The sequence below is a fragment of the Macaca nemestrina genome, chromosome X (assembly GCF_043159975.1).
Source record: "Macaca nemestrina isolate mMacNem1 chromosome X, mMacNem.hap1, whole genome shotgun sequence".
Lineage (NCBI taxonomy): Eukaryota > Metazoa > Chordata > Mammalia > Primates > Cercopithecidae > Macaca > Macaca nemestrina.
This window is the reverse complement of record NC_092145.1, coordinates 47175828-47196857: the sequence shown is the minus strand read 5'-3', so window position 1 is coordinate 47196857 and position 21030 is coordinate 47175828. Positions and strand designations below refer to the sequence as shown.

General features: G+C 44.9%; 2 protein-coding genes across 10 annotated transcripts in view; one reads left to right on the top strand and one right to left on the bottom strand.

Moving 5' to 3' along the window:
- Window positions 1–13341, top strand: part of LOC105490454 (autophagy related 4A cysteine peptidase) — a 75332-nt gene extending 61991 nt beyond the window's left edge. For all 3 annotated transcript variants that reach the window (XM_011756097.3, XM_011756098.2, XM_024795624.2), the window contains exons 10-13: window positions 8512–8657; window positions 10164–10220; window positions 11651–11759; window positions 12313–13341. In XM_011756097.3, coding sequence (XP_011754399.1) covers window positions 8512–8657; window positions 10164–10220; window positions 11651–11759; window positions 12313–12383 — 383 coding nt within the window. In that variant the 3' untranslated portion in view covers window positions 12384–13341. The remainder of the gene's footprint in view (window positions 1–8511; window positions 8658–10163; window positions 10221–11650; window positions 11760–12312) is intronic.
- LOC105490453 (collagen type IV alpha 6 chain) overlaps window positions 1–21030 on the bottom strand; it is a 312047-nt gene that overhangs the window by 3408 nt on the left and 287609 nt on the right. For 4 of the 7 annotated variants that reach the window (XM_071088636.1, XM_011756092.2, XM_071088635.1 and 1 more), the window contains 4 exons: window positions 20556–20672; window positions 19095–19286; window positions 18096–18382; window positions 13841–15899 (listed from right to left, as the gene is read on the bottom strand). In XM_071088636.1, coding sequence (XP_070944737.1) covers window positions 15639–15899; window positions 18096–18382; window positions 19095–19286; window positions 20556–20672 — 857 coding nt within the window. In that variant the 3' untranslated portion in view covers window positions 13841–15638. Of the gene's footprint in view, window positions 1–13840; window positions 15900–18095; window positions 18383–19094; window positions 19287–20555; window positions 20673–21030 lie in introns of those variants that run through there. The other 3 variants (XM_011756089.2, XM_011756090.2, XM_011756095.3) reach the window with 2 other exon arrangements.

The window sequence follows — 21030 nt, the reverse complement described above, 5'->3', positions numbered from 1 at the left end:
CACATTTATACATATATATACATACTTACATATACATTTTATATATTAAAAATATATATTAAAATATATAAAATGTATTACATATGCATATACAAAGTATTACATATACATTTTATAAATATGTAAAATGTATGAATGTATATATAAAATACATTGTATATATAAATAAATGTATATATAAAAATATATAAAATAAATGTATAAAAATATATAAAATAAATAAAATGTATATATAAAATACATATAATGTATTACATATGCATATACAAAGTATTATATATTTTATATATAAATATATAAAATAGATAAATAAAATGTGTTATATACACCATGGAATACTATGTAGCCATAAAAAGTAATGAAATCATGTACTCTGCAGCAACATGGATGGAGCTAGAGGCCATTACCTAAGTGTACTGTATCTCTTATAAGCACTCTCAGAAATGATGCAGCTTGTGGCTGGGTGCGGTGGCCCACACTTGTAATCCCAGCACTTTGGGAGGCCAAGGCTGGTGGATCGCCTGAGCTCAGGAGTTCGAGACCAGCTTGGGCAACATGGTGAAATGCCGTCTATACCAAACATACAAAAAATTAGCTGGATGTGGTGGTGTACGCCTATAGACTCAGCTACTTGGGAGGCTGAGATGGGGATTACTTCCAAGCAGATTGCTTGAGCCCAGGAGGTCAAGGCTGCAGTGAGCCAAGATAGTGCCACTGCACTCCAGCCTGGGTGACAGATCGTATTAGTCAGGGTTCTCTAGAGGGCCAGAACTAATGGAATATATATACATATATATGTGTATATATATGTGTGTGTGTCTGTGTATGTAACATACACACACAGACACACACACACACACACACATATATATAAATATAAAAATATATATAAAGGGGAGTTTATTAAGTATTAACTCATATGATCACAAAGTCCCACAATAGGCCGTCTGTAGGCTGAGGAGCAAGGACAGCCAGTCTGACTTCCAAAACTGAAGAACTTGGAGTCTGATGTTTGAGGGCAGGAAACATCCAGCGTGGAGAAAGATGTAGGCTGGGAGGCTAGGCCCATCTCTGTTTTTCACATTTTTCTGCCTGCCGCCCTGGCAGCTGGTTAGATTGTGCCCACCTGATTAAGAGTGGGTCTGCCTTCCCCAGCCCACTGACTCAAATGTTAATCTGCTTTGGCAACACCCTCACAGACACACCCAGGATCAGTACTTTGTCTCCTTCAATCCAATCAAGTGGACACTCAGTATTAACCATCACAAGTCCACCCCTTGTCAACTGGTACACATATACATCTCCTGAGATCATACATCATCTTCAAATAAAGACAATAATAAGGTCATAATTTGTCTAACATAATACAACTATCCTTCGTACAACTGGACACGCACCAATCCCCAACCCAAATACTATTACGTAAACTTAACAATACTTAAATGCTGATGTGAAGTCAATCAATCTTATGTCACATGATAAAGGAGAAAGGATATAAAATGAGAATATCTTCTGAGTACAAGTGTATATATGCGCAAACATGTTTTTAACAAAAGAAGGAGGAAATATTCATGACAATTGCAGTCCTCGTTTCTGTAGCTGGTCACGTGGTTGTAGCTAGTATTGATGACTACCTTCTTTTACTACCCATTCTGTATTCCCTTTGCCTTCAATAAACACTTCAGCAGGTCATGGTTTTTCTTCCTGGTGGAGTGACCCAAACCTTCATTCCTGAAGGGTCTGGGCCATTTGTAGTCCTGCCTGGATTGGGCTGTTGTAGTTTCCCATTGACCTTAATCACAGGGCATGGTAATACTAAGAGACACCCAAATGGATCTCCTGTATTCCATGCATACTTTTTCTTACCTCCATTGTGGGGCAGTAGACTGATTTCATCTTGATAGTCCGAGTCAGTCACCCCAGCCAACACTGTAACTCCCTTATTAGCCTGTTGATGTAAAGGTAAGAGGAGCCCAAAGTATCCATGTGGCAATCTTAACTTCTGATTTAATGGAATCGTTGTGTCTCCTGGTGGCAGCATTTCTTCCTCTGGGACTAAGACCTCTAGGCCAGCAGAACTTAATGTCAGGGGAACAGGAAGAAAAAATTTTGCTAATGGATCACTAGGGCCGATGGTGAGTGGTGCCACTTCCACTTCCACCCCTTGATTCCTGGACCTGTGAATCCCGGCTATGAGAGAAAGAGTACCATATATTGAATGCCAATTCAGATCTTACACAGCCTTCTGGAAAACTTTGCCCCAGCCCTACAAAGTATTGTCACCTAGTTGGCATTGTAATTGTAACTTCAAAATGAAATTCCACCATTCTATCAATCCAGCTGCTTCAGGCTGATGGGAAGCATGGTAAGACCAGTGAATTCCATGAGAATGAGCCCACTGCCACACTTTCTTAGGCATAAAGTGAGTGCCTTGGTCAGAGTCTGTTTGGAATACCATGATGTTGGATAAGGCTGATGGGGAACATGGTAAGACCAGTGAATTCCATGAGAATGAGCCCACTGCCACACTTTCTTAGCCATAAAGTGAGTACCTTGGTCAGAGCTGTGTGGAATACCATGATGGTGGATAAGGCATTCTGTGAGTCCATGGATGGGAGTCTTGGCAGAAGCATTGCGTACAGGATAGGTAAATCCATATGTAGACTAAATGTTTATCCCAGTGAGAATAAATCTCTGCCCTTTCCATTCTGGAAGAAGCCCAATATAATCAACCTGCCACCAGATAGCTGGCTGATCACCCCGAGGAATGGTGCCATATTGAGGGCTCCATGTTGGTCTCTGCTGCTGGCAAATTGGGCACTCAGCAGCGGCCGTAGCCAGGTCAACCTTGGTGAGTGGAAGTCCATGTTGCTGAACCCATGTGTAACCTCCATCCCTGCCACCATGGCCACTTTGTTCATGGGCCCATTGGGTGACGACACGGGTAGCTGGGGAAAGAGGCTGAGTGGTGTCCACAGAATGGGTCATCCTATCTACTTGATTATTAAAATTCTCCTCTGCTGAGGTCATTCATTGGTGAGTACTCACATGGCATACAAATATCTTCACAGTTTTTGACCACTCAGAGAGGTCCATCCACATATCTCTTCCCCAAATTTGGCATCAATTTCCCAATCATGCTTCCTCCAAGTCCCTGACCATCCAGTCAAACCATTGACTATAGCCCATGAATTAGTATATAATCGCACATGTGGCCATTTCTCCTTCCATGCAAAGTGCACAATCAGGTGCACTGCTCAAAGTTATGCCCACTGGAAAGATTTCCCTTCAATGGGCCAGAGTAACACACCCAAATGAGAAATGTGTTGCCTCCAAAATCCAAATAGGCCCAGCAGGCATTGTGTCTCTTTCTTGGTTGCAGGAGGGGCCAATTGCAGCAATTTTTCCTTCACCTTAGAAAGAATATCTTGACAGGCCCCACACCACTGGACCCCTAGAAACTTTACTGAGGTAGAAGGTCCCTGAATTTTAGTCAGATTTATTTATCCCAACTTCTGGGAAATAAATTATTGGCAAATGTCTTACCAATAAGTCCAGTGTGTTTGCTACTTCTTGCTCACTGGATCCAATCAGCATAATGTCATCAATGTAATGGACCAATGTGGAAGTGAAAAGCAATCAAGGTCTCTCCAAATAAGATTATGACACAAAGACAAAGAGTTCATATGCCCCTGAGGTAAGACAGTAAAGATATATTGCTGGCCTTGCCAGCTGAAGGCAAATTGCTTCTGGTGGGCCTTATGGACAGGAATGGAGAAAAAGGCATTTGCTAAGTCAATGGCTGCATACCAGGTACCAGGAGATGCGTTAATTTGCTTGAGCAATGAAGCTACATCTGGTACAGCAGCTGCAATTGGAGTCACCACTTGGTTAAGCTTACAGTAATCCACTGTCATTCTCCAAGATCCATCTGTCTTCTGCACAGGCCAAATGACAGAGTTGAACTGGGATGTGGTGGGAATCACCACCTCTGTGTCTTTCAGGTCCTTGATGGTGGCACTAATCTCTGCACTCCCTCAAGGGATGCAATATTGTTTTTGATTTACTGTTTTCCTAGGTAGAGGAAGCTCTAATGGCTTCCATTTGACCTTTCTCACCGTAATAGCCCTCACCCTACCAGTCAGGGAGCCAGTGTAGGGGTTCTGCCAGCTGCTAAGTATGTCTATGCCAATTATGCATTCTGGCACTGGGGAAATGACCATGGGATGAGTCTGGGGACCCACTGGGCCCATTGTAAGTCACACCTGAGCTAAAACACCATTGATTACCTGACCTCCATAAGCCCCTACTTTAACTGGAGGACCACAATGATGTTTTGGGTTCCCTGGAATCAGTGTCAGCTCAGAGCCAGTGTCCAGTAGGCCCCGAAATATCTGATCATTTCTCTTTTCCCATTGCACAGTTACCCTGCTAAAAGGCTGGAGGTCTCCTTGGGGAAGGATGGGAGAACGATTCACTGCATAAATTGTCAGTAATATAGTGAGGTCCTTCCTCAAGGGGACCTGGCCTCCCCTTCATTCAGGGGGTTCTGGGTCTGTAAACTGGCTCAAGTCTGGAAATTGATGGATGGGCTGTGAGTCTCTGTTTTTGTAATTCAAATTAGTCTTTTGTGCATTTGACCTAGAAGTTTTCTGCTTATATAAATTAAGTAGGAATGCAGTAGGCTTCCTATCAATTTCACTTCTAGGAACACCATGATTAATTAGCCAATGCCAGAGCTCTACACGAGTCAGACTGTTCTGATTGCAGTAGTCTGAAAGCAATAGTCAGACTATTGCTTTGACTCTGCTGTCAATTACGGTAGCTACGCCCACCTTGCCTTTGATGGTTGAGTGCTGCCACTTGGCCCCTGCCACCTCAGGATCCAATTATTCCCATTATATTTAAATTTTGTAGTTGAGTGACTGCAGTTCCCACTGTTAGATCTGACATACAGAGAAGAGCAATTATAGTACTCTTCGAAGATGCAGGTGCTGCCCTCACAAATCTATTTTGCAAGGCATTGGTCAAGGGTATATCTTCTGGACTCTCCCTGCTGGGGTGAATAGGTCTGAAGTGACTAATCCACTCCACCATCCCAATCTCCCTAAGCCTTTGGATCCCTTCCTCTACATAAAACTAAGGGAGATCAGGCATTTTCATCTCGCTTACAGTGGACCATCTTTTAATCCATATTTCAGCTAACCAAGCAGATAAGCTATTTAGAACCTTTTTTAACTCCCCGAGCTGCAACATTAAATGCAGTTTCTAACATAGTGGGCCCAAATCAATAAATAGCCTGATCCAACTCTGTGTTCCTTCCACCATTATCCCAGACCCTTAATATCCGTGCCCATGCCTGTTCTCCAGGTTTCTGTTTATATAAATTAGAAAACTCAAGCAGTTCTTTTTGAGTATAGTGCACCTCCTCATGGGTCACACTCTCAATCTCACCTCCAGGAGCCCACCAGGACTTTAGTCTAAAGTCTGGAAGCAAACAGAGGTGTTGGGGGTGGCTCCTGAGGAGAATCCACATTATCTTGCCTGGCAACTGCCTCAGGGGAGGCCATCACTGTTGCTTCAGGCAGCGCAGGGTTTATCTCCTCAGACAAAGGTGGAAAGGCTGATGACAGCATGGGTCAGGGAGGGGATGTTGCCACTACTGGAGATGGGAAGCTGTTTCTTCTGGCAAAAAAAGTTCATCAGAGTTTACAAACTCAGTGTCCCCAGCTTCATCAGGGTCCACCCACACATTCCCATTCCAAGTTGCAGGGTCCCATTCTTTTCCAATCAATGCCCTCACTTTAACAGTAGACACCTGGCGAGGCTGTGCATGCATCTTTTGTTGCAGGCCAGCCACTCGCATGATAAGAGCTTGTGTCTGTTTTTCCACAATTTCAGCTCTTTCTCTACAGGAGATAAGACTCTCACTTAGGGCAATCTTAGCAGATTTTAGGTTGAATATCTGCTTCTGAAGCCTGGAGTTAGAATCCCTGAGTTCATTTTCTTTCATCACTTTGTCCACTGAACTTAGGAGCAACCAACCAGCTTCATTATGTTCCTTGGCTTTCCACGTATGGTCAATTGTATTTTGTATAGTCACTGAACTCCTTGCCTCTCATGAGCGATGATTCAGGTGTGTCAAATGCATTATTTTGCATAACTATCTAAACAGTCCACACCAAGGACTATCAGTATTCCCTATATTATTAGAAGTAGAGTCCTTAGCATTTTCGGGTCTAATCATATTAAGTAGCCAACTCCAGAAACCCCAAAACCAATGAAAGAACTCCATCCTAATATTCTGTTCCTCTAGAACAACTCCTGGTACCAAAATCTGTATCAGTCAGGATTCTCTAGCGGGACAGAACTAATGGAATATATATACACCATTTATATAATATATATATTCCATTTATATAATACTATATATATATACATATATGAGTTTATTAAGTATTAACTCACATGATCACAAAGTCCCACAATAGACCATCTGCAGGCTGAGGAGGAAGGACAGCCAGTCTGAGTTCTAAAACTGAAGAACTTGGAGTCCAATGTTTGAGGGCAGGAAGCATCCAGCATGGGAGAAAGATGTAGGCTAGGAGGCTAGGGCCGTCTCTCTTTTTCACATTTTTCTGCCTGCCACCCTGGCATCTGGTTAGATTGTGCCCACCCAGATTAAGGATGGGTCTGCCTTTCCCAGCCCACTGACTCAAATGTTAATCTCCTTTGGCAACACCCTTGCAGACACACCTGGGATCAATACTTTGCATCCTTCAATCCAGTCAAGTTGATACTCAGTATTAACCAGCACACAGAGGGGAGACCCTGTCTCAAAAAAAAAAAAAAAAAAGACGCGGCTCGTAAAGCTCCACTCCATGCACATCCACACACACAGACATACCACCCATGGGAAAAGGTCCAAGTCAGAGTCAGAGAAGATGTTATTATTCCCAACACCTTAACTCCAAACATCCCAGCAGATGACTCAGTTCTAAACCTGTTTTGGCTTTCTATTTTCTTGCCTACAACTTCCTTTCCCTCAGACCTTTCTGTGGTCTTGGGTAGGCTTCCTTCTAACCATCTTGGTTGCTCTTTAGTGTAATCTGTGGCTTTTTCGATATCACTGATCTTGCTTACCTGTGGTCTAGGGGAAAAATATCTACCTTGACTTTCATAAAGCAAATCATATGGGGGGATTGATTTCTATATACTCTTAACCATACATTTGTAGGGAAATACTGTTGATTTGCAGTAAAATAATTCTCTGGCCACTTTCTATTTGTGTTGTGTTTTAAGCATTTCACAGAGGTGAAATCTTCTGGTCCTTGTAATATACCATGAGGCAAGTAGAACAGGCCCAATGACCCTAGTTTAAAAACAAGAAAATTAAGACAGAATGAATTAAGTGGTTTGTCCTTGGCTTATGATAGAAAAATGTTAAACCTTTCAAGAGACTTCAGAAACAAACATATTCTTTGCCAACAGAAACATGTGGATGTGCCCAACACAATCCTGGATACCATTTCGGAGGGAGTCTTTGGGGCATCCTTCCCTACCCCAGTCTTTGGCAGCAGGTAGATCTCTCCTTGCTCGCCTGATGTAGCCGAGCATACAGAGAACCAGATGGCCTTCAGGCCCCAACAGCGAGGCTGGGGTACCTCGTAGGCACTTTTGCCTCCTCAGCCTGTGGCTGATGAACAGTAGAGGGACCCTTGGCCCTTTGAATATCAGGTCAAAGCAGAAATTTTATTATCCTAAACTCCTTCCATGTCATTTTGGGCCTAGACTTTTTCAATTTAATGAAGCATAGACTATATCTCTTGTGTCAAGGTCAGTCATCTCAAAGTGCATTTTCCAAGTGAGCAGTATCTGTACTGATGTTAATGTGACGAAGGCAGTGCTTTCTAACAGAAACTTACTAACTTGCTAATAAGTACTAGCTTGCTAGCTAATCAGGACCCGAAGTCAGCTCACTGGTTTCTCATCCATAAAGAGTCAGCATTCCCATTCCATAAAAAGTCAGCATTCCTTTTGAAGGTCAGGACCTCCTCCCTTACCAGAGGTGCTCTCTGAGTGTGGGGCTAAGAACCAGCGGTCTAGCCTGAGATGCTTTCCAATGTCAAAAGAGGCAGAAAGCTCCCTGATGGTACCTGGGCCCGTGACCTGGTGACCCCACCTACCACCTCTTTGTTACTGCTGCTCACAGAGCCTGCCATGCCATCTGTGGTCTCTCATTCCCACATTTTCTCAAACCTGTCACTTTCCATTTTGGACTTGGACTTTGAGGAGATGTAAATGGTAGAGCACGTCTTCTCATTGAATGATCAGATTTGGGCGCAAGTGGCTTCCTTTAATCATGCTCACCCTGGCTTCAGGCTTTCTGTCATTCCATTCTCATTGTCACCAAGGGAGGGGTTAAGAGAACCAGAGTGCCTTCTCCCAACGACAGCAGTGGGGCCAGGACCGGTAGTCCTTTGAAGGTTAAGCATATCTCCTTCAAAACAGGTGATGAGCTCATCTTCTTGGACCCTCACACAACCCAGACCTTTGTCGACACTGAAGAGAATGGCACGGTTAATGACCAGACTTTCCATTGCCTGCAGTCCCCACAGCGAATGAACATCCTGAACCTGGATCCTTCAGTTGCACTGGTGGGTATTCGTAGGTTGAGTGGGCCAGGGGATACGATGTGTACAGATTGGTTCCCTGGGAGTTATCCAGATTGCTAGGTAGGGAGGCAAGAGTATGTTTGCTCACTATCTGCATTAGAGGCAGTAGAGTATAGTGGGGAAGGAATGGACCCTGAAGCCAAACTGCTCCAGTTGGAATCTTGGCTCTGCCTCTTACTAACTGTATTAGTCTGTTCTCCCACTGCTAATAAAGACATACCTGAGGCTGGGTAATTTATAAAGGAAAGACGTTTAGTTGACTCATGGTTCCACATGGCTGGGGAGGCCTCCCAATCATGGTGGAAGATGAAGGAAGAGCAAAGGGGTGTCTTACATGGTGGCAGGCAAGAGAGCTTATGCAGGGAAACTCCCATTTATAAAACCATCAGATCTCATGAGCCTTATTCACTACCACAAGGACGGTATGGGGGAAACCACCCCCATGATTCAGTTATCTCTACCTGGTCCCACCCTTGACACATGGGGATTATTACAATTCAAGATGAGATTTGGGTGAGGACACAGCCAAACCATATCACTGACTACGCACTTAGGAGGAGTGAATCTTTCTGAGCCTCGGTCTTCTCATCTCTAACATGAGGAAAACAATAGTTCCTTCCTTATGGGACTGTATGAGGTGCAGTGCATGTAAGGCACTTAGCACTGGGCCTGGCACATTGTAAGCATTCTGTAAATGTTAATTATCATCATCTTTCCCCCGTTTCCTTCTTGTCCTCAAATTATTGCTACCCAGGCACAGGGAGGAAGATGGGATATCACTAGGGAGAGATAAGGGAGCAAGATGCCCTGGGTGCACACAATCTAGGAAGCTGCAGGGTTTTCCACCAGAAGTATGATTGGTGTCTACACACACTGAAGGGGCATCTGCCTGTGAAGTAGCCAGTGGTTCTGAGGCCTGTCTGCATCCTCTCCTCCAGTTTAATCCGATTGTCAGTATACCAGTGACCAAGAGCTGCGAGTCCTCCTCTTGTGAACCATTCTTTCACTACTCTGGGATGGCTTTGAGGTTGAGAAAGCGCAGACTGGTGGTTCACTCTATTCTCATAGATAACTTCCTGAAAGTCAATGCCAGCTTCTTAAGTATTGCCTCTAGCTAAAAGTACTATTTGGCTTTTGTTTGTTGGCTTAATTGAATGTTCTTTGGAGATGTGTATTTTTGTACACTGAAAGTAATGGAATTAACCCTACACTTTGAAGATGATCTTCAAGTTAAAATATCTCACAGCATGAGGAAAGAGGGAAAGGGACAGAGAGCAAGGGTGAGAATGAGATCAAGACTTGAGAGAGTAATGTGTATGTCTGGGTAAGGGGATGAGTTAGGAGAGAGAGAAGCCCAGGCAGTCTTCCTCCTTTATTGCTGGGAAGTCACATCCACAGAGACTGGCCCACATCCTAATTCTGGGCCAACAGCTCCATTGTGCAATACCAAGGATAATTCTAAGTTGTGTTCTTTTGCTTTTCCCTAAGGGATTTTTCTGCAAAGAAGAAAAAGACTTTGATAACTGGTGTAGCCTTGTTCAGAAGGTAAAGCTATATGTTTTTCTTAGTCTGAAAAATGAAGTCACTCAATTTTATTCCTTTTCAAGATTGTTTTTCATAGTAAAAAAAAAAATCCTACTCTGATACGACTTTACTGCAAGAGAAAGAAACTAAGGCAACAAAGAAACTATTAAGGTGTGGGGAATTGTGCATAACTTTGGGGGAACTGAACAAAAATTTTGGTTTGAAGTATCCTTAGCATGTCAAGGGAGTGATATTTTTGGTGATGAAACTTAATGTTTTATCTCATTAATAGAGAATTATTTTCTAAAGGCAATACTTACATTTTAGAATGCAGCAAAGCTGTATTTATGTCACATTTAAAGGTGGAATGAGAATTTTCTGGTAAGACTATGCCTTTTATTTTATTTTATTTTATTTTATTATTTTTTGAGACAACGTCTCGCTCTGTCACCCAGGCTGGAGTGTGGTGGCGGGATCTGGGCGCATGGCAACCTCCGTCTCCCAGGTTCAAGCGATTCTCCTCCCTCAGCCTCCCGAGTAGCTGGGATTACAGGCGCCTACCACCACACCCAGCTAATTTTTTTTTTTTGAGACAAAGTCTCGCTCTGTCACCCAGGCTAGAGTGCAGTGGCATGATCTCCGCTCACTGCAAGCTCCACCTCCCAGGTTCACGCCATTCTCCTACCTCAGCCTCTGGAGTAGCTGGGACTACAGGCACCCGCCACCACACCCGGCTAATTTTTTGTATTTTTAGTAAAGACGGGGTTTCACTATGTTTGCTAGGATGATCTCGATCTCCTGACCTTGTGATCTGCCCGCCTCGGCCTCCCAAAGTGCTGGGGTTACAAGTGTGAGCCACCGCACCCGGCCTAATTTTTGTATTTTTAGTTGAGACAGGGTTTCACCACATTGGCCAGGTTGGTCTCAAACTCCTGACCACAGGTGATCTGCCCACCTCGGCCTTCCAAAGTGCTGGGATTACAGGCATGAGCCACCGTGCCCAGCTAAGACTATGCCATTTAAATTAGGATATATACCATACATGTTGGACTGCCACTGAAACCATACCAATATGTAGCAATAGTCTCTTGGGACAGATTTAATTTGACTAACTGACATTTCTTTGGAGCCAATGCTTCAGGAACATCTCACCCCTAAAGTGAGCTGGACCCATGCATCTGGCACAGGAACTGTGCCTCATGATGGAGAATAGGCAGTGAGTGCTGGCCTTCATCAGATACTCCCCGCAATGTCCTTCCTTCCTGGCCAAACAGTATCTAGAATTGAAGATGGCTGGGTCTTCCGATGGTTCAAGTAGAGGATGCATGTATTTTCTAGGCCCCTATTTTCACCTGGCAACCAGCAGACCACTGTCTCAGGATTTGGGGTCAAAGATTGCCAATTAGAAATGTGACTCTGCAGTATTTAAAACTGTTTTGGTATCTCCCCAGGAAATTCTGAAGGAGAATTTAAGGATGTTTGAATTAGTTCAGAAACATCCATCACACTGGCCTCCCTTTGTACCTCCAGCCAAGCCAGAAGTGACAACCACTGGGGCAGGTAAGCTGTTGTTCAGTGGCTCTCAGCTAGAAGACCCATGTATAGCAATTGTTTTATGAGAAAGAAGGAATTGTGGCCCATGCTTTCTGTGGACAGTAAAATTTCTACTTAGCTGGAGTGATCAAAAAATGGTGCTTCCGATTATTTTAATCTTCAGATGAGCTGATATTTACCAATTTCAAAGAATGATAAAAGAAGAAAATGAGCTCGTTGCAAAAGTTCCATGCAAAATCAAGATGACTGGATTGCTTTTTCAGGGTCTGGTTCAGGATAGCAAATTGAGGCCATCGATAATTCAAAGGTATCTTGAAGGGCTTGCAGAGCCTTGGCCACATCACCGTCGTTAGGTTTATTTAACAAGTCTGGCTATTTTGAGTCTTTATAGAGAATTCTAATACTTGGCAGTAGTTCTAATTGTAAGTCTCCTCCACACAAGTCTTTCTTTAGTAAAGCAATTAAAATTGCATAGTCTTAACTACTGAGTAATGTATTGATTGACCACTTCAACCCAAGTGTCAAGCTTTTCTTCTTACTCATTTCCATATTCTGATAGAATTCATTGACTCTACTGAGCAACTGGAGGAGTTTGATCTGGAGGAAGATTTTGAGATTCTGAGTGTGTAGAATCCTGGGAACTCAACTTGAAGGTCTGTCTTCCATCTGGCACCATAAAAACATGAACTTATTACAGAAAACTTTTCTAGTCAACAAGTGCCTATATGCCAATAGCATACAAACTCAATAGCAATCATGACTGAGCCAATCACTGTTTCTCAGAAAAACAAGACAAAACAAATGACAGTAACCCTTCCCTGGAAAGAAATAGAACAATCATGGAGCCTAGGAGCAGACAGATGAGAAGGAGTTCATTGCTTCCCAGCTTGTCTTACATGGCTACAGCAAGTCTTCAGCTGCTGCAATGAGGAAATGGACATCTAGAAGACAGGCAGCAACTCTCAGCTTGCTTCAAGCACCAGCAGATAAAAGATGGTTAAGCTGTTCTTCTTCATCCTTTCAGATGTGACCTCTTTGGGACTAAATACTAAGAAGCAATCTGTTCTCTTGCTCAAATAATAAAGTGACTGAATCAGGGAGGAAAAGGTTCTTGTTAAATTATTTGATTGTGTAGTTTAAGTAATTATAATTTATATCAAAATGTTTGTCAAAGAAACGATGTCAAATGTACACTGCTAGATCTCCCTCCTATTTGCGGGAATCTTACTATTTAATGGGTCACTGTCCCCATTCTTACTGATACTTTTGTCAGATGTCACCCTGTCCTTAAATCATGATCACTTAAATCAGGGGTCAGCAAACTTTTTCTGTAAAGGGCCAGACGGTAAATATTTTGGGCTTTGCAGGCCATGTGGCCTTTGTCACATCTACTCAACTCTGCTGTTGACATGCAAAAGCAGTGATAGACAATATGCACGTAAATGAGCGTGGCTGTAATCCAAGAAAACTTTATTTACAAAAACAGGTGGAGGGCTGGGTTTGGCCTGCAGGCTGTAGCTTGCCAATCAGCGACTTAAATTGTTGATTTTTGTTTGGTAAATTAAAAATAAATTGTGTTTGAAGTATACCCTACTTGGTTGACAGCCATATTTAGAATTGTTCATGTGGTAAATTACACACTTAATCTGTGCATCATGTACAATTCCAAACCATTTGAGGAATAGCAACGTAATAGGTTTTAAAGCATGTATTCATCAAATTAGCTTTCCTAACCACTTTCCTGTGAGGATGAACCTCAAGCCCCAGCCGTATCTTCCCATTTTCCTTTCCTTGCTCCCTTAACTTGCCTGCATTTCACCCCAATCCTTAATCAAGTCCTGAGGAAGGCCAACAACTGGAAGCTAGCACCAAACCAATTCACTTGTTTCCTTAGATTCCAAGTTTTTCTTTTTTCCCCAGTATATTCCAATGGTTCAAAATTCAAAAGATATAAAATTATATTCAGTGACTTGACTCTCTCTCTGATAGGTCAGTTCCTCCCTTGAAAATTCCCGATGGTATTAACTTCTTGTTTATCCTCCCAGAGGATGTATTTTATGCATATATAAATATATGCACACACACACACAGAACTCGGATTTGTTTTTAATGACTCCAACATTCTCTTTTATTTTATCTACAAATGATCCTAAGGCTGCAGAAGTATGAAAATGCCTTTCTTGAACTCTTTTTTTAATTCAAAAAATTTATTTATTTTTATCAACGTACATCATGCTTTGATATGTTGAACTCTAGCATGTGACAGGGATAAAAGCAGGCATAGGCTTATCTTGAAGCAGCTAATGGGTTTGTTGACCGTTAGAGGACTGTTTCAGCCCTTTGACTTTGATCATCTTCTAATTTTTTCCTGCCTCAGTGTTTTTTTATAGAGTTCGACTTGGCAGTAACAGAAATCTCTCAGGCTCTGAGAGGGACTCATAAATTGCAGTGAGATGGACATTAGAAAAGTTTTCATAAAAGAGCATCAATAAAGAGTCACATGTTCCGATTTCATTTATTTTAGTTGCTATGTACAAAACTGACATCATGCTTATTACTCAGGAGGTGAAGATAATAATAATTCAGATTATGCTGATTATGCTTTGTCTGTATTGGCACAGTGTATATAATACTTAAGGAAACAGAATCACCTGGAAGAAATTGCCTCATGTCAACATAGCTAAGAGTGTTCTGGGAAACTGGTAATTAAAGAAAATGGCTAAAACAAATTCCCCTAAACAGAATACAGTGTACTGCATAGCCAATTCAGGCTTGCTTCAGGTCTGCTAACTGCTCAAGAGAAGAGTGTGCTAGATTTTTATGAGGTTTAAAAAAACATATTAAAATAGTTTAATAGGCTACCTGTGAAAGAGCAATTGGGCAACCATTTAGCAGAAAGTCTTTAACATCCTCAGAATATAAGGAAACCAACACTGTGCACCTTCAATTTGCCACATTGCACACATCTGGATGGCATTTGGAGTAAACAGGGACTTCTGAGAAACTGGGATGTGGGATTTACCTTTGTGTTCCTGGAGTCAAAAGCAAAATTCACACATCCTTACCCACCCACACCTCTACTCCTGGCCCAGGAAAAAAGGCTGTCATTCTCATTCCCTTTGATAGGCTTGGCCACATTTGTTGCATCCTCTGCTCTACTTTGGACCAGGCCAAGTCCTCTGTCTCTGGCTGGAGGGGGAGCCGGCAAGGAGGAAACGGTTTGTCTAGGACCATATGCCATTAATGACCACCACCCCCAACCCAGCAGCTGGACTTCAAGCCTCCCTAAGCCATATGGGGCCCAGTCTTGTTCATTCTAGAGAGAGCTAAAGCTCACCCTGGGCTACTGGGTGGCACCTCATTTCAATTCTCTTGCCTGCCTAGACACAGTGGGCCTCCTTGAACAGTGAGGACTTGCCCTGTACAGACTTGAGCCATCCATGAATATTCGCTTAGATAATTTAAGTGTGGAAACACTGGGTTCTGGTTGAAGCCAAATAATGTGTGCTGACCTCTGTACATGAAGAAATGACTGATTAGCGATTAGGGAGAGCTTTTCGATCAAGACAGTGAGGAGAAAGCGAGCAGTGGTGGCCCATAAAATCTTTCTGAGGTAGCCATGAATAGTCACACAATCATCCAAATCAAACAGTAGCACCAGCTTGACGGAAACGGGACAGCAGATCTCAGCAGGGTGGGCTCATCTCTCTGGACCCGAGGGCTGGGGTGACGAGTGTCCCGTAGTCTAGCCCAAATGAGACTCCAATGTACAACTTGACAGATAGGCAAAGGGGCTCAGGCCTTCCTTCTTCACACCATTCAGGTTTGTGAGGTGACTGTTGTGAGGGGCAGGGGAGGGCAAGGGGCAGAGTGGCAGGTGCCACCCTACAGGCTTTTCATACACACCTGGCAGCGACTGACTCGAGTGTGGAGCTGCCCAGCTTTCAGCGTTTCAGACACAGGCAACTCCCCAAACTGCTGCCTCTCCTCCACTGTGGTCAACCAGAAACTGTATTTGTTTGCAAAGTAGTGGCAGGTGCCTCGGGCACCACTGCACTCAATGAAAGGGGTGGCCCGAAAGTCCTCTAGGCAGGAGCCAGGTGAGACCAGGGACTGGCCTCCACCCTCGGCACCAGCGGCAGTGTGCTGAAACAGACAGGAGATTCGTGCGTGAGCTGTGCCTGCCAACGGTTGGTGTGGGGAGGGAGGGGTGCTCCGCTTCTACAGGAGGCATATGAGCTTCATTCCTAAGCCCTGGTTCTTTGTCTCAGCCCCCACTTCAAGCCAGCATACCAAGAGCTGTGTTTTAGGGGCAGGGGCTGCTTGTCCTCCCTGATAGCAGCTTTCAGGGCCAAGAGTGCCCCCCTCCAAGCTCCCTAGTGCCCCCCCTAACCCATTATGTGGGCAATGACTACATGTCAAGCAGTAATTCCCAAACTGCTACTGTCCCACTGGGTTCAGAGGTGTGTTAGGTACCGCCTTGCAAAATTTCCACTGACAAATGGATCTGAGAAAGGCTGAGTGAAGGAAAATTCAATAGGCTTCTGGACTGCAGTTCTCAGAGCCCTCTCTCAACCGTGCACTGTACTCTAAGAAGGGAAAGAGGGACAGTCCAAAACACTACTGAAGTTTTCCTTAATTTGTTGTATTTGGCCCAAATGTCCCGGCCCTCACCTCGGAGGGCTCCCTCAGAATTCAGTTTCAGGGCTACACATGAGCTGGTGGTCTTCAGTTACTATTCCCATAGACGGCAGCTTCAGTCTCTCCACACTCCTGCCTCTCTCCCTTCACTTTAGCTGGGCTATCATCTGGACCACAAGGAGATAGGGAAGAGGCCTAATGCACAGCCGTGTCAGAAAGTGGCCAATGGGACAAATGCCCAAGTTGGCACACAGGGACTCCTTACTTTGCAGAACTTTGCAAAAGTGAGAGTCTCCATGGGACCTTTCAGGTGACCTTTCCTGACAACTGCAGCATCAAAATTTTCCTCATTTTGACCCTGAGAATCAAAAACTTTCTAAAACGCACAACACATTTTCCTGCTTTACTGAGTAGCAGACACTAGGTTATTTGAAACTTTGCAGATGAATCAGGCTCATCATTGTGAATGTCAGTTTTTGTGGGGGATGATTATGCAAGAGCCCCATACCAAGGGGTACAGCCCATAGAACTCTTGGGCCTCCTTTGAATGATTTTCTTCTTTTTAATAGGTATGTCTCATTGCTTCAGCATGCCTTGCTAGGCAGTCCAACTTCTCACCCTTACATATCTTCAGGAATAATATTCTAGTAGGTTAGAATTAATGTGTAAAGGAAGAGTAAAGAGATTCTGAATAAGGGCTAAGAGCCCTCCCATAAGCAGAGCACATGAGCTTTAGTACACAGCGTTTGTACCATTTCCTGTGGAAGCTCAGGGGCCTCTTCTTATTTCCTGGTCAGGGTGGTGGACAGGACAGAAGGACAGGTGAGGTGGTTCTGTATTACATTGGGATAAACTATCCAATGTCCAAAGACAGAGCATAACAAGGGAAAGTACCTTTCTCTGGGTAGGTACGCTAATGTTAGGGAGCCTGCAGCTTTGGTCGTTTTTTAAAGACACTCTCACCATCTCACCCTTGGCAATTCAACAGAGAAGCTCTGGCAAGGCGGAGTACTTCAATGGGTGCCACAGTGGTTTCCCCTGGGGGATGTCCTGACCCTAAACCTGACCTTTTATTTCCATCCCCAGGTATTCAGAGGATATTATGTAAGGGATGTGATGCCTCTTTGGGCCTGCAGATTATTCTTTTTCTTAGCAAGACACATAGCACGGTGGCCGCTGCCTTCCCTCCGAAATGGAGAGACAGCAAAAATACCAGCAAGGACATATAAACACAGCATGCACTCATCAAAGCCTTTTGGGAGGAGATGGCCGAGGCCAGAGGGATCTGGGAGGGTGGACAGAAGAGGGGACAGTACCATGGCTGGGCTGATTAGTGAGACTGTGTCCTGGCCCTGAGTGGTGACAGCCTCTCCCTCACTGTCCTCTCAGATCATAGTGTGTTTTGCTCTTCCCTTGGGTGTGGCATAACTGAAGCAGGCATGGAGATGGCGGGGCACTGACCTGTGACTCACAGATATTCTAGCCCCTGAACCACTGGGTGCAAACTGCTGTCTTTCCCCTACACTCATAACTACCTGCCATTCATGCAGAACTGGGTTCTCCACTCTTTAGCCAAGCCCAGTCCAAGCATTTCTCTTCTTTTCAAACTCTATGCTTTCTACCTGGTGTCCCTTGAGCCTGGAAACCAGTCCAAGGGGCCCTTTGCCTCCAACTGGGGGAGGGGACAGTGCAGGACCTTACCATGAGGAAGGAGTACCCAATCCAGAGGCTGCGCCAGCCCAGGGGGCACTGCGGGATGGTGATGTCCTGGCTGTGCACAGCAATGGCTTGCGAGGGTGCCTCACACACAGAGCAGCGGCTGATGTACTGGGGAATCTGGGTCTGGCTGACGGGCATCATGGGGATAGGGGCAGTAGTGGAGAGCCAGTAGGATTTATCATTGCGCCTGGCATAGTGGCACACCTCGTTGATGTTGCAGTAGATGAAGGGCATGGTGCTGAAGCGGGGCAGACAGGAGCCAGCAAAGCCTGGAAGGAGAGAAAATGGGCAAGGGCAGGGAAGGTCTGGCTGAGGGGCTTTGACGAGACGGTGGTTTGGGTTTACATCCAACCACTTGCACCAGACTGAGGCAGCGCTCTCCTTCCAATCCTGTAACATTGTACACGCGCTGAAGTGTGTTGATCAAATTCTATTTTAAATGCACCAGGGAAATTTGATAATAACAAGAATCTTTTTATAAGCTGTATAATTCTGCCCTAATCTGCTTTGAAAGAAACAGCGCTTAATAGACTGAGTCTGCGTTTAAGATTTAGCACACCTGCAGACAACACAATTCATTCTCAGGTAATCATCACTGCCCTGCAGGTCATATTATTATTGTTACTACTACTAATTGCTAATATTTAATGGATGCTTAAATGCCAAATGTTGCTCTAAGCATTTTACATTGGGTGATTGATTCATGCGATCTTTCCACCAACCTGTGTGATAGGTACTAGAGTTAGCTTTGTTCCATTAAGGAGGAAGCCAAAGCCTAGAGAGGTTGAATAACTAATGCAGTGTACACAGCTAGTAAGTGATAGAGTCAGGATTTGAACCCAGATCCACCTGACTCCAGAGCTGATGCTTGTAACTCATTACACAACAGTGGACCTAGAAAGGGCTGGGAGAAGAGAGGGGTTGGCTGTTGGTGTTTGTGGGGACAAGTGACCAGGGCTGACTGTCAGAGCTGGTACCTACCCAGGTCCTGGTTATGGGCTTTCTCTTGCCCCTCCACGAACAGTAAGCTGTACCCCACCCATAGCTGGCTCATCCCGATGGGACACAGGGGCACCTGTTCCGACTGGCTGTGCTTTACCAACGTGTAGCCCACTCTCGCGCTCTGGCCAGGCATTCCAGGCATCCCGAAGGGGCCTTGCTGCCCTGGAGCTCCTGAGAGAGACAGAGCATAAAAGGTGAGTGTGGTGCAGCTAATGATAACATCAGCTACTCACATTGTGCCACGCATTGTGCAAGGCATGTTATACACATATGTTTTCTCACTCAATCCTCACAATGACCCTGGAAAATGGTATTACCACCCCAATTTTTAGATGAGGAAATTGAGGCTCGGATGTCCTACAGCTAGTAAGTGGTAGAGCTACAACTCTATCTCAGATGTATCCAGCTACAGAGGCCCCAGTTTTCAAAGCACATTGTTAGGCTTCCTTCCCATAGCCACCTGGCCTTGGGGTCTCTCTGAGTGGGGATTAGGGTATGGAGAGGGATACTTCTCAGGTCCAGCCTTGCAGGCCCTCATAGGAGATAACTATGTAGCTGCTGAATCAGAGGCATTAAAAGCAGAGTTAGGATTAGCAGGGTAAAATCTTGCCCTCCTCTCCTGCCCATGACAGATATGACAAATCAACTGCCACAGTTTCCCACCGAGCCTCTGAACTGTTCTCTACTCAGGACAACTAATTTGTCATCCCCAATGTAAAGTGGGACATAAATAGAAGAGGTATACGGACACCCACACCTTATCTCAAGTGTTGTTATCCCTTGAACATCGCCCTCCCATGTGTGTCAGAATCCCTGGGTAGAAAAGGGGAGGTAGGCCGGGCGCGGTGGCTCACGCCTGTAATCCCAGCACTTTGGGAGGCCGAGGCGGGCGGATCATGAGGTCAGGAGATGGAGACCATCCTGGCTAACACGGTGAAACCCCGTCTCTACTAAAAATACAAAAAATTAACTGGGCGCGGTGGTGGGTGCCTGTAGTCCCAGCTACTCAGGAGGCTGAGGCAGGAGAATGGCGTGAACCCGGGAGGCGGAGCTTGCAGTGAGTGGAGATTGTGCCACTGCACTTCAGCCTGGGCGACAGAGCAAGACTCCGTCTCAAAAAAAAAAAAAAAAAAGAGGAAGGGGAGGTAAAGGGCAGGGGGCCATCTGTAGTATAAAGATAGACCTTTTAAGCACTGGAAGAGAGCCCAGAAAAGGATTTGGAACAGTCCTTTGCCTTCCAGAATGTAGGGTATCCCTTCACAGGCTCAGAGGGTAGTGAGGAGTGAATGGACTTAGAGCCCAGTTTTTGAGCATCTTAGGAGTGTCAATCGCTACTACTGGGTTTACTAAGTTTCAGACTTGAAGTTTTACTCACCCGCTAGCCTCAAACCCTCCCAGACCCTGCCCCGGCCCCCACCTCCTAATGTGGCATCACCAGACCTTCAAATCCTGGAGGGCCTTGCAGTCCAGGCAGACCAGGATCACCAAGAGCCCCAGGTGGGCCTGGGAGCCCACTGGGACCATCTTTGCCGGGGATGCCAGGTAAACCTTTGGAGCCTGCAGGAGAGAAAGCCCAAAGGAGGGTACTCAATGTAGAGGGTCCTCAGGTGCCTTCCCCAGGAAAGGGGATTTGTGTATCATGCCCAAGACTCACTAGGAGATGGTGCACTGGCTGTCGACTTGGTATGCACACTGCACATCAAGGCTGCAGCCGCCTGGGCTAGTTCTTAGTTCATGGAGGCATCTCTGCCCTGGGGCAGTGCCCTCGACTTAGCCTATCTGAGCCCCTTCATGCCCACTTCCTCCTCCCTTCTTATCCTCCCAGCAACATTGGAAATTATGCAGGGCAACTTCTAGCATCCCATATCAGAAATGAAGACACCGAGGCCGGGCGCAGTGGCTCATGCCTGTAATC